Below are 13,462 nucleotides of genomic sequence, written 5' to 3' on the forward strand. Positions count from 1 at the left end.
AATGTAGAAGAGGCAGGTCGTGTCTTACAAACCTACAGGCTATGGAGAAAGTAACTGCTGCAGTAGATACAGTAGCTGTGTGGCACAGACCTCATATGTTTGGACATCCCTCATGCCTGGACACGTCCACTCCTGCAGTCTCACTCCGCACACCATGAAGAGGAACAAGTCACAGGAACACGGGTGCAGGTCAAGAAATACGAGTTTCAATGAAGTCCCAATAACCCCCCCCCCCGAGGTGTTTGAGACAACTCTTCCAGCACCAATTTAGGGAGAAAACCTTTTTGCCCAAAACTGGAAAAAAAACAACAACTGTTTCTTAACCACACACAGCAATTCACCGACATGCTTACCAGCTCTCTGCTCCACAGGATTCACTGGGGAAAGGACTCTTTTTACTGAAGAAACCTTTTCTGACATTAAATGGTTAACATTACACCTGTTACGGCATTTCCACACCGGTAAACCAAAGAACCTGTTTTGCATCGCGAACCAAACCACATGAGCTGAAAAGAGTGGCGCCGCTCCTCGCGCTAAGCTCTTTGTGCAGCAGGTGTCCGACCTGCAGCTGTGTGCGCGCACCCCCACCTTCAGATTCCGCCAGTTAAAGCACTCCTTTTCCCGCACACACGTGGGGGGAGAAAAGGATCTGCCAGCCGGCAAGCGAGTAAGAACCGAACATTGCCAGAGACTCACATTATACAGGATCTCGGTCCAGCCCTCCATCGTGATGCACTGGAAGACGGTGAGAACCGCGAAGAGGATGTTGTCGAAATTGGTGATGCCGAAGTTGGGCCCGATCCAGTACTCCCGGCACTCCGTCTCATTGGGGCAGAGCCGGGCCGGGGGCTCCGTGCCGCAGGGGAAATCTGCGGCGATCTCGCCTGCGAAAGAGAGCAGGACCCAGTTTAGCTCAACACGCTCGTCCGGACTCCTGCCGCCGGGCAGGGCCCGCTCAGCTCACTCTGGGGGCCGGACGTCGCCCCACAGACCAAACCAGGGCCACTGAACCCGTCTCTGAAAGGACAGCGCCCACCAAACTCAAGCATGTCCACCCTCCTGCATGGCCAATGTGTGCGGAATAAAGCGTGTACTGTGTAAAACAAAATCAAAGTCCTCCAGGTAGAACAGAAGGAAGAAAAACGGAGGGATATAAAAGTATCTGTATTTGTTCTTTCAACTTAACTTGAGAATGTCCACAGGGGGGAGAATACTTTTATCTTTGACAAAATTTCATAAACTTGCCCATCGATCTGAAGATCCTACTTCACACCCAGTGTTCACATTCATACAGCCCAAACTGCTCCTCGGTTCTCTTAAGACTTTCCAGCTGCAAGCTGAGCTCTTAATTTAAGACGGGAGGAGCATGGAAGACATGGAAGGTTGCTCCACACAGAGGGCACTTTCACTTCAGTGAAGTCCAACTGAAAGCTCCTGGCCTCAGCGATGACACATCGGAAGCACCAGCCTGGGCTGACGTCTGTTCACCCCTGCAGCACATCAAATAAAACCCTTCCAGACTTTCTCAGAGCTCAACCTAGAAAAACTCATGTTAACATACAGGCTTTCAGCTTTGTGTTTGTACTTAAATGCTTGATCTAAAAACAGCTTCCCATGTTCTGCCATCTACTGCTCAAATTATAGCACTCTGGCAGTAGTGCTCTTGAACAATGAGGTGAGAATTAAATCGTAATGCTTCTAGAGACCCTGATGTTAATTAATGAAGATTTGAAGCTAACAACGGCCTCCAATTACCATCAGCACTGCTGCCTTGATAGCAATCTTCCATACATTCTCAGTGTCAGATAACGGTCTACATCTGAATACTGTTAATGGGGGTCTGTCCCTATTGCACTCACTATCTTGCAGTAATTAATACCTGAAGGGGATCTGCTCATTAGAACTTGATGATTTATGAGATTAGTTAGGCAATAACCGTTTTCCCCAGCTTACAATTTGAAGCTATAACAATGTTTAACTAAACCCCATTCACATGTTCTCACTGTTCGTCTATTTTTTTAAATAGGTCTTCCTGTAACTCACAAGTAATTGGAAGTCATTTATTTAATTTAATTGTGCTATTTTCCAATAATGTTTACAGCCTTTATTTCTGGAGGATGGTCTGACCCACCGCGACTAAAAACCGCACCCATGTACTCAGCTGGGCTGGGTGCTGTAGCTCTCTCTGTGAGGTTCTTTAATCAAGGGTACAACAGCACCACCACATCCAGGTTTTAAGCCCACAACCTTCCCTGTTCAGTCCAGAACCTTAACCTCTGCTCCACACCCCAGCGTCAGTGTGGGTTGTGAGGGGAGGGAACATTCGCATTCTAACAAGCATATTATTAAAGCTGGCCTTTCGTTTTTATTTCCTTATTTTTGACAACTTTCTCATGCAGCACAGACAAGAAGAAGCTGCAGGATGAGGTAAAAGTCCTTCCACACCTTTGACTTTGCAAACTAAAGAACCAAAGTGGAGCTGTGTGTTTATGCGATATCCCAGTGAATGGGCTTTGTGCAAGTTCAAAGAGAAACTTCTTTTTAAATATTTTAAACTTTGCATTTTAAAACTACGCTTACTGTGCGGTTAAAGAAAGATGAAAGTGCCAGATTCAACACTGGTTCTAGTGTAGTGTAGGCTTGTATCAGTTCTTCCCAAGATCACAGTTACAACATCTCCAGATGAGGCACTTTAAAAGAGGATCACCTCCAAGTCTGAAACCACCCTTTTAAGAGAGGAAGTAGTAAAAAGTGTAAAAAAAATTGTGTTGCCCAGTATTGTCAGCCTAACTGGTCATCCATGTGCTCAAATGTTCATTATGTGCAGCTCATCCTTTACATCCTCATGGTGCTTCCCTGTCTCTGTCCCAGATAACCCTTCTCAGAACCCGATTTTTGTGAGAAGAGTCAATTGGAACAGCATCCAATCTAGGAATTTCAATCAGACTGAATGACAGAATGCATACAGTAAGAAATACAAAATGTGAGAAATGCAATTGCAATAATAAAGTGGATTATCCCCTCGCTCAGCAACATGCCCTTACAGAAACAGCAGAATGAATCATGTGTAGACCCGTGGCCAGAGGCACAGACAGTGGAAGATGCTACACAAAAGGATCCCAGCTTTTGAAGGATATACGTACTGTACAGTACAGTAGCACTGCTTGGGTTATATACAGTAGCCGGGTTGGATTAGCAGCTCCCAAATTGAATTCTGCATGACGAAAATCAGTCTTAAAATTAATAAAAACTGCAGACTGAGAGGCAAAGGTGAACATCAACTGAAAAGCCCAACACAGCTCAGGTAGAAAGCACGGCCAGAGTGTGGCACGTCGCTAGCTAGCCCACACCCCCCCCGGCCAGGCACACCACAGCCTGCTCTGAGGCCTTCTGGAAAACAGCGAGCTTGCCAATTAACAATGGGTCATTTCAAACTGGGAGATGATCCAAAATAATAATTGGCCATTCCAGATTGGGAAGGAAATACTGTAGTAACAAAAAAATTCAACATCTTCACAGGTTCTCTAGATTGAAGCAGGGTGCACCCAGATTATAAAGAACATTATTTTACATTTATCTCAGGGTGCTGGCCAATATTCCACTGTCACATGTACTCACTCCAGACAGATTCAGAGGCAACACCAATGGAGAACGCAAACCTGTTTTGCTTTACGAAACAAAATCGCAGATGACAAGACTTGGGGGAAACTGCTGTATCAACAGTTTAGAGATGAAGAAAAATGAAGGATGACTGAAGGAAGGCTGTGGAGCTCATTCCTCTTAATTACCCGTCAATGCTCAGTGTGCTTGCATTCTAAGCAATTTTTTTTTTGGGCAACTTAAGACACTTTGCTGCCTTCCACAGGCCCCCCTAACAGCTGTAAGGATACAGTAGTGTCAGACAAGATGGCAGATCTTGACTGAACTACATTGCCCAGAAAGTCATGGGGGAATGACCTGCTGCCCTCTGTCGCCTGACCAACTGGAGGAAGACAACAGGTCAAATGACCACTTGGAAACCAGGAAGTGGAGGTTTCTGAGGTCCACTGGCCTTTTCTAATACGGAAAGCGAACCTCTGTAATGTGTCGCACCAGAGGGGAGACAGAAGAAAGAAAGCAAGTGGCTGGCCTGTGGACATTGCGTTGTGAGGTTCTGTTGAGTTCAGAGGGCTTTTAGTAAGCAGCTTAGGTTCCCATTAATTGATTAAGAAAAATGTAGATAGAGCTCCAGGAGAAATGATGTTTTATTTAGTCTGTTTGTTTTCCTGGCACTGTAAACATGACGTTGTGGCCGATTCCTGTTTCCAAGTGTGTTTTCCTAAAACCCCAATGAACAGTATCCGTGATCAGTCTCAGTCTTGAGATGTCTTCCTCATCCTGTTAGACTGTAGCTCTCATCTTCTTCCCTCTACTCAGCTCGCTTTGCCGTCCCAGTTCAACATCATAGTTTAAATAAACCATCTTAACAGCAGGAGGCTCCGATTCAGATCAGGGCTGCACAAAGGTCCACTGCACCTTTAGGTTTTCAGGCCACTTAACTAGGTAATAGAAACATCTGAGACATTACAACCATGTAAAGGCTCCTGGAATGATTCAGTATAAGCAGAACACGTGTGTGAAAAGGGAGGCAAGAGACCCCCTGAGTCTCTTATCTTGAATAGTCATGATTTATGTGAAAGCAGTCTTGTTTAACCTGTGTAACGCCTACACAACATTCACATTAACTTAATAATTTCCCCAAAAGACCACACATATATCACAAAGGCTCCAATCTAAAACTTAATCCTAAACCTGACACATGGTATGATCTCTATTGTGCTAAAAAAATTATATTAATGATTACTAACACATTTGTTATGCTCAGAAATTATTGTGAAAGCTGTTATAGCATCATACGTGCAGTACATTCAATGAAGGCATTTTGCTGCCTGTATGAACACCACATTTACCCAAAACATGATCGAGAATCTGACTAGTAGATCAAGTGGAGGTGGGGGAACTCTGTTACATTACAGCACAACAGAGGACAGCTCACACTGCAGTCCTCCCATGGCTCGGTCTTCCAGTTCCCCTGAATCCAGTCCAGGTTCTTCCCCAGAGCCTTGCCCTCCCACTGCCCTCCTCCCTACCACATTTATGCCGGCCAGCCCGGTATCACAAGTGTCAATCTGCTTTGCAGTTCAAAGCCCCCAGAAAAGCAGCAACACTTGGAGCATTAAAAATGCAAAAGCTTGTATTTGGCTGCCGTCAGAAGATGTGCATGCTGACAGATAGCCGACATGATGAGGCTGACACACACAGCTAGTTAAAACCACACTTCTCTGGCTTCCTCTGCCTCCGTGTGCACCGGCTGTCAGCACATGCTTTTTTTTTTTCTTTAAGGGCCAGAAGAGAAATAAACAACCACCTTTTTAATTGCTTTGTCACTTTTTAATTGGTCGTATGCAGCCAACTCAGTTTCTCTTAGAAACAATGCTCCACAGAGCCGACGTGAGTACCGTTCTCATTTTACTACACCAGCTTGTCACGATTTTCAAAAGCACTGAGTATGTACATGTTAGCACTCCCCCATGTACACGTACAAAGCTAAAAGAGGTAAGGGCTAGGCAAAGTATACTTGTGATTTTGATTTAAAATTAGGTATCACTTTAACAAAAAAGTGAGAGATTTTAGACAAATTCCATCTGTAACCTTGAGCCCTCCAAACAGATTTACAGCCGCTGTGGATAAACATCTCTCACATAGTTCTTCAATAGGAGATGACCAGAAAGAATGGAAAGAGATCTTGCAGCCTAAACAACAGCTAACCTTACCTAAACAACTGGTGGATATAGAAAATTTCAGAACTGACACCTGGAACTGTACCACTGGACAAAAAATGGTTCTTTTTTCATTTACATCACGGCTTTTTGATGTGCATCCCTTTCCAGTCCATTTGATTTGCTACAACGAGCTACCCGATCACATGGTAATCAGCTGGAACAACAGAACAATTAAGGTGTTGGCTGTGACAAGATGCTGTAACATGGAACAGATTGGAAACACCATAAGGTGTGTGGCCCTGTCCCGGGGGTGTCGTGAGGGAGACTCCTACCTGTCTCTATCTTGAAACAGGTCTTGTGGAACCTGCCCATGTAGAACTCCAGGCCGATGATGGCGAACATGACGATGGCAAAGAAGAGCAGCAGGCCGATCTGCAGCAGGGGAACCATGGCCTTCATGATGGACTTCAGCACCACCTGCAGGCCTGGCCAGGAGACAGGGAGTGAGAGACACACAGACGAGACACATGGCCACTGGGCAGAGTCAGGGAGGCAATCAGACAGGTACATCCCGCCCGAGGTGCACCCTGCTTTATGTCTATCGGTCGCCGAGAGTGGCAGGCATCCTTGTGACCCTGAATTGATGGATGAACACTTAAGACAATGGTGGTGGCACAGCAGTGAAACAGAATGGAAATGCTAAGGTTGACCCTGCAGAACCTGCGCTTACTTGGTATTCCTGACACCAGCTTCAGTGGCCGTAGTACTCGAACAGCTCTCAGCGTGCGCAGATCGAAATCCGTCCCGGCTGTGGCCAGGATCCTGCAGAAGGAATAAAGGAAATTCACCACTTGATAGTTTTAGGGGTCAACAAATCCTAACATGGTGGATATACGCGTTTCAGAAATGCAAACTAGAAATAATTCTCCAAGTATATGAAGTGTACAAAATGAAGAGAGGCCATTGGGTCAGTCCAGATTATTTCATCGTTAACAGCTCATTGCTCTCAGGATCTCATCCAGCCACTGCTGGAAAGACATGGCTGATCACTGCTCCAGACTCCCACTGCCTTTTGTGCCTCCTGTTCTCAGTTTTGTAGTTAACTCTTTCACCATTCCAAGACTGGAAAGACTCAGTTTATTGAGTTTATCAGTACTGGACATTCCTTTAAGACCATAAATGTTCTCAGCTGCTAGCCTAGCTGAACTGATTCCAGAGCAATAGTATATTTTTAACAATATTTCCACGAGATCTTATTGATGTCTTGTACAATTTTAACAGAACATGATTATAGTTTTGCCCTTTTAAGAATATATTCCAACTTTCTGTCTGCCTCTTGCATTGCTTGATCCCAGGACCTCTAGAAAATGATGCGTCAACATGAGCACCCCTAGTCTATTTTGCATGGGTACTTTCCACACTGTTTCACATCTTCTATTTACAGCTCATATTTCTGCCTCCTGCGTGTGCCACTGTGCATTTGTCTACATTAAATGTCACCTGCCAGGAGTGGGCCCGGTCTTGGGATTTGTCCTGTGACGGACACGGCCCTCACGCACAGTGGTGGCATGCTGGAGTAGGGCAGACGGGCACCGAGGCTGGAGAGGGATCCATTAAACTGCCTCCAGGATCTGGTTTCTTCCCTGCAGCAGCAGTGCCTCAGCAATCAATCTTGGCTTTATAGAGTTCTTGTTTCTCCGCTGGCCAGTCAAACGCGTGTTCTAATCCTCTTGGGGGGGGGCGGGGCCGCCAGTCCCTTCCTTTCTCCCTAAAAACACTCTCTCACTCCCATCAGTAATGAGCTGATGTAACTGCACTCCAATCCTGTTTCTGGGAAAGAGGATGCGGGGGTGCGATCCCCTAGTGTAGGCTGTGCTGTCTCTAATGTGCTCTGCCTCTTTGGTCTGTTCCTGCCATTTGACTTTTCCATTTTTTTCTTCTGCTAGGGGATTGGCTTGGCTCTCATTAAGCCCGTCTGTACATCTGAGCGGCCCACAGCCACAAAAGGGAAATGCATGCATGGGTAGCCTAAGCGCCACTGAAGCTTTCAGTAGCCGAGAGCAAGAAATCTACAACTGGCAGCTTGCATTAGTGACGAGCCAGAGGAAGGGTTACTAAGTGCTGCGTCAAGGCGCAGAACCATACGCTCTGGGCTCTGAGAGAGAAAGTCGTGAGAGAGGGGGACTTGCTGTGTGTCACGATGATTTTCAGTCTGTCTGTCCCAACACTCTGCACAACTCCGCCTACGCCAGCCGTACAGTTCACGCTGTTTAAAATCCCTTTCATCCGGGTACAGCGACCTGGGTCACGACGTGCACACTGGAGCCCCAGGCCAAAACTTTGGCGGTGTGAAAGCACCTACTCCAGGTAGACCTGCGATGGCCACTGCCCACTTCTAGAAGTGAAAGTCCAGGCAGGCTGGGCAAAACACTGCTCCTGTTGACCTCTGGGAAGACGATTTAGTGCAGAGAAGCACATTTACACTTACACATCTAGCAGCAACAGAACAAACAAGGAACCTGGTTCCATATGAAACTTAACTAAATGTACTCTCTAATAGAATGCAGACCTACAAATTAGGGACACACACTGAAGCTCATATTTTGTGTGCAATATCTACAAATATTTTCCAATGACTCAACCCTGCTTGTTTGCATCATAAGACATTAACCCGTTGCCTAATGAGGCCGGACTAACAACACGCAAATATTTATTGTTTCAACCTTAGACTTGATGCTCTGCTTTTACTACCTGAATTTATCATACAGTAGTATCAGCTCCAACACAGTTAAGCTTATCTCATACAGGGAACCCAGGAGGCAATATCAGATCAAGGTCTTCTTAATCAGATGTACACCACTGAAATTGGAGGTGTTTATAAATGATTAGGTGACAAATTCTGGGATAGTAATAAGCTATCAACCACGACTACAGAGCTGTCTCTATCTGGCCTAGGATAGAGGGATCCACAGCTCCCCTCTTCAGAGCTGTATCACTCTCCTTTTCTTCTTGGAATCGTCATGGATATGCTGAGCCAATTATGTGCTAAAGCTTCATAAGCTACTAACTTCACCCTTTTCCCCATTTTCCCCACCCTTTTCCCCAAGAATCAGAACATATGCACAGACCCACAAACCCTCCTGGGCTGGCTGGATTTGTGCTTGACAGCCCAGGGATGGCACTGTGCAGCAGTGGTCAGCATTGCTGCCTCACAGCGCTGGGGCCTGGCTTCCATTCCTGGGGTGCTGTCTGTGTGGAGCTTGCATGTTCTATGTGCCCATGTAGGTTTTCTCTGGGTGCTCTGGTTTCCTCTCACAATCCAAAGTAATTCTCATACATAAAAAACAGACAAACCCACACTCAGTGCCAGATTAACAAACAGTGCTTGTGCTTTTGTAAATTCTATATTTACCTTGTACAGACGATCATTACCCATGAATTAAACCAGGAATTAAGAGAGAGAACTGGAGTTCAGAGAAAAGTGCAGTGATTATATTGACTTATTCTTTCTAATCACATTTCTTTGGGGGAATATTTTCTTCTGACCATCCTTTGTGACAGAAGTAATGACCACAGATATTGTACATTTAGTGCAGCGTCCTTCGACTTGACATTTAATGCAACTCCAAAGCACAGGGTTTTTGCTCGTCTGTATTCCCTGGCCACCGAGAATTGATTTCTCGCCGCTGTTCCTCACTGAGACCTGAGATCTCTCTGCCCTGAGGCTCTGCAAGCGAAAAGGAGAATGGAAGCTGAGCATTCGCACAGGCTTATTGCAGAGGCCTTCTTATCCCATCAACACCAGAAAAAAAAAAAAAGATTCCTAATCATATTCCACCCCAGGTCTGAAATCACTCACCGCGTACAACAGCTCCAGGTCATCTGAGTTCAGCTGTGCTACACTGAATTATCCAGTGAAGATGTTTTTCAAAGTCCTATCTATCATGCAGAGAAACCATGCACATACAAAAGCAAGCTTCTCATTGTGCTACATTATCATGTTGAGGAGAGTCTTGCTAACACTGCTAAGAAAGAAGAAAGGGGAGGAGGGGTTGCTGGCAACCAATGTATTTCTTTATTAATCCATAAAAATACCTGGATGTAAGATGCACAGTAGAAGCATCTCAGATCAACTGTTCCAGTCAATGGCTTCAAAATGCATCCATGTTTAAATAGCAAGTAAAGGAACAACACTAGTGGATGCTGTAGCAGCATATATGAATGGAGAAGGGAGTGGTATGAGCTCTGGATACACAGCTGCACTCTGCTGCAGCTTTTATGGTAACTCAGGGGAGAACTGCATAATTATATTTACGTGCACATACTTTATTGTATTTCATGCAACTAGAAAGCTGGACTAATAAAGCACAGCAATTAGAGCTCCTTCACTCCCCAGAGATAAAGAAAGCTGTGGCAGGCTGCTGGGTTTCTCTGCTTGGACCTGTGCTCCCAGGCCGCCGTGTGGATTAAAAGGGGCCGGAGGTCTGTCAGGTTCAAACACATCCAAGAGCTTCAAGTACTGGCCTCTCTCATCAGCAACACAAAGGACCCCACAGAGCTCCAATCATGTAAAGAAAATGATTTAGGCAGAGTGGAGCTTAAGCATGATAAATGGCAAAATGACAATGCAAGTCACACAGAATAAGGAGGTGATGCATACTTTTTAAAAACCCCAAGGATATAACCAAACTGATTACAGACACTGACATTCACCCCATGTATATGAGCATGTATACAGTATGGCCGTATGTGAGCGTTTCCCGATACTGCCTACTTCTTAGGCAGTATCTTTCCCAGACCTACCCCTCTGTGTGCAATACTGCAAGCCACACGTTAAAGCCTTGGAAAAATAATATTTACAGTTACTACAAAAAACAGTTCCCATTTGCATTAGGAGGTCGTGTTAAAGGCATTATGCACTTTTTATGTGCAAATAAGAAAAGACAGGTAATAAAAAATTATAAAGACTTGGATCAGGAATGAAATAGGACATACGGCCTATTTAATCTCTAGGTAAAGCTCAGGGGAACCCACGTGGTGAGTTTAAGGGGTCACACTGCCAGGTTCTGGGTGCTAGACCTCTCTGCTTGGGAGGCACTCAGTGCTGGAAAGTTCCATCCCTGCACTAGTTTCAGGAGTGCTGTCCGCGGTGCTGAACCCCGTCTCTCAGCAACTGCAGCTAAATGAGGTTCCATCTCAATGGCTTCCTCCCTCGGGGGCTCCATTGAAATCCTCCACGGTGCACTCCCCTTCTGTGGAAGCTCCAAAGTGGCAAAGGCACAAAATAAACATAATCTGGTAGATTGCTGCATTAATCTAGGTGCCCAAGACCACGAAACAGGCAAGCCAGAGGCTATCTGGGGGAGACTCTCCCCCTGTGAGGCTGCTTTCTCTGGGAAAAATCCACTGGCAAACAGCAGTGATGAACACAGTCCCCTTACACACAGAGTTAAAAGCACAGCTTCATCATCACCCATGACAAAAAGAAACGGAGCAATTTCAATTTGAATCAGCTTTAAAAGCAACAGAGCTCCTCTTTCTTCCTGAGTGGCTAAGGTACTGTATATAAGAGCGGTCTAAAGCACAGCATCCTTCACCATTACCAGCGACGGTAGCGATGCACATTGGCCACAGGCAGCCACTCAGCGCCGCGTCAACCCCAACCCCCCGCCCCCCACGATCTGCGAGCGAATGGGCTCTTGGAGCAGTCGAGCAGTAATGATTCTGGATGTTTCTTTGTGGAGATTGATGTCCCAGTGCAAGGGAAGAGTAGATTTTAATATCCCCCTCAGCCGCCAGATCAGCACCATGATATTTCATTGCCGCCTGCCCAGCAGGCCAGGAGATGCTATCAGCCATCAGTCATAAATGTTGCCCGTCAGCCTATTGTTAGGAGCTAATTCTGCCGCCTGGACATCCGATTGTTGGATTAGCGGAGTGTCATTAAACAGCATGTAGCTACACCTCATAAAGAAACGCACATTCTTGACCGACAAACAAGCATGCAGCTTCCTCCAGTTATTAATTGCTGCGGCTGTTGCTGCATGTGCGTTCTTCTGTGCATACAGCTGCAACAACAATAAAGAACAAAACGACGACTCTTAGTCACGGTCAGACAAGCAGATTTCATTATGTGCCGGCAAAATCATTAATGATAACTGTCAGAGAAAAACTGCAGTTCTCGTACTTTTAAACAATATATTTTTTAAAGAAACATGTTAATGTGCACTGTTAAAACAAAATTATTAAGCTTTGGACATGATAGGAAGGTGCTTTTAATTAATAATATTGTCAGTTTTAATCTTATTATTGATTTAAAAATTCTGGATCTTCTTCTCAATGCATAGGTGTGAAAAAAAGGAAGTTTGCAAGTTGAGAAACCTTGAGAAACAGCCATGGCTTGAACATCAGAAAGGGGAATGTTTCCTAATTGTCACTGGTCTCAAAGAGGAGCTGGAGGAAACTGAATCCATACTCCAGAGGCAGGGTGCAGATCACAGGCCTGCCACAGGGAGGCGCTCTCACACGAGAGAGTGAGGACCGGGGGCCTTTTCCCTCCTGCTGTGGAGGGAAAAGGACAAGATGCTCCCCAAACACAATCAAGGTCCTGGTGCGACTCGCTATGTTCATCATCACTACGCTTGTGCTTGGCTTATCTGGTAAGGAGCATCCTTCCTACCTTCCTTCCCCGTTTAAATCCGGGTCTTTCTGAATGGCTGGCAAGGCTCGGGGGATGGGACAAACATCACTGTTTCTGTCTGAGGACTCATCCGGTTCCATCTTCCTGCTTGCCCCCAGCTCTCCCAGTGAGGGTCGAAGTGCCCGTTACCGTGGGGGGGTGACTGGACAGGGCAGCTCCCCTGCCCTCCCGTTCCACACGCAGAAGAACCAGGAAGGCAGGGGGGCGTTTCCCAGCAGGCCTCACCGGGGAGCAGAGCTCGGCGAATGAGAGCTCTCGTACACAGAGAGGCGACGGGCTCTTCCCGAGTTTAAAGCAAAGTGCAGTCCCCTGTTCCTCATGCACATCTTCACCTTGCGCAGTAAATGCACGCATATCTCCATTTTGAACATGCTGTTTTCATTCCACCAGCGGTGCCGTGGGACTGCAAACGCAATGCAACCGTGGTGTGGAGTACGTCTTCAGCGAGAGCCGATTAAAAACCAATCACCAGGTGCCCCGAGACTACAATTAAGAGATTCATTATTAAACCCCATTCCCGCTTTTTAAAGAAGCGGCTAGTAAAAAAATGTTCTAGTGAAATATATAGCTTGATGATGGTGATAAATAAGCAATTGCTTTAAGCCTAGTTTCTGTGCTCATCCTCTTCCTGTTGGTGCTGTACAGATTAATATTCCCGGCCCCCTGCTTCCTCCCTGAGTGGATAATGGTGGTAGAGAAGCTGCCCGCAGACTCACTAACTGTAGTGTGTCAGGCCCTTCAGAAGACATCAGCACACTGCCTCATTATCCTAACAGCCTGCCGTCCTCTCTCACGCCTCTCCTCCTCCTCGTATCCTCCACCTGGCTGCCTCTCCTCTCGGTCCCGTCTCTCGCGCCCCAGCAGCTCCCCGCCTCCTCTTGGCCTTTCTTCTTCCCGTCTCTGTTCCCACGCCCCGCCTCTCTTTTCCGGCGGTTTCCCATCTCCACGCTGTCTCCTGCCTTCCCCATCTTAGGCTGCCTCTCCCCTCTTCTGCCACACT

The 13,462-nt window shown here is 46.2% G+C and overlaps 1 protein-coding gene across 1 annotated transcript in view; it reads right to left on the reverse strand.

Annotated features, from left to right (window-relative positions):
* Positions 1-13,462, reverse strand: part of cacna1ba (calcium voltage-gated channel subunit alpha1 Ba) — a 171,039-nt gene that overhangs the window by 100,872 nt on the left and 56,705 nt on the right. Inside the window, exons 6-8 of the mRNA XM_088614992.1 lie at positions 6,493-6,584; positions 6,095-6,247; positions 697-884 (exon numbers count right to left, since the gene is read on the reverse strand). Of these exons, the coding sequence (XP_088471118.1) occupies positions 697-884; positions 6,095-6,247; positions 6,493-6,584 (433 nt within the window). The remainder of the gene's footprint in view (positions 1-696; positions 885-6,094; positions 6,248-6,492; positions 6,585-13,462) is intronic.

Source organism: Lepisosteus platostomus, chromosome 21, assembly GCF_059453375.1.
Source record: "Lepisosteus platostomus isolate fLepPlt1 chromosome 21, fLepPlt1.hap1, whole genome shotgun sequence".
Taxonomy (NCBI): domain Eukaryota; kingdom Metazoa; phylum Chordata; class Actinopteri; order Semionotiformes; family Lepisosteidae; genus Lepisosteus; species Lepisosteus platostomus.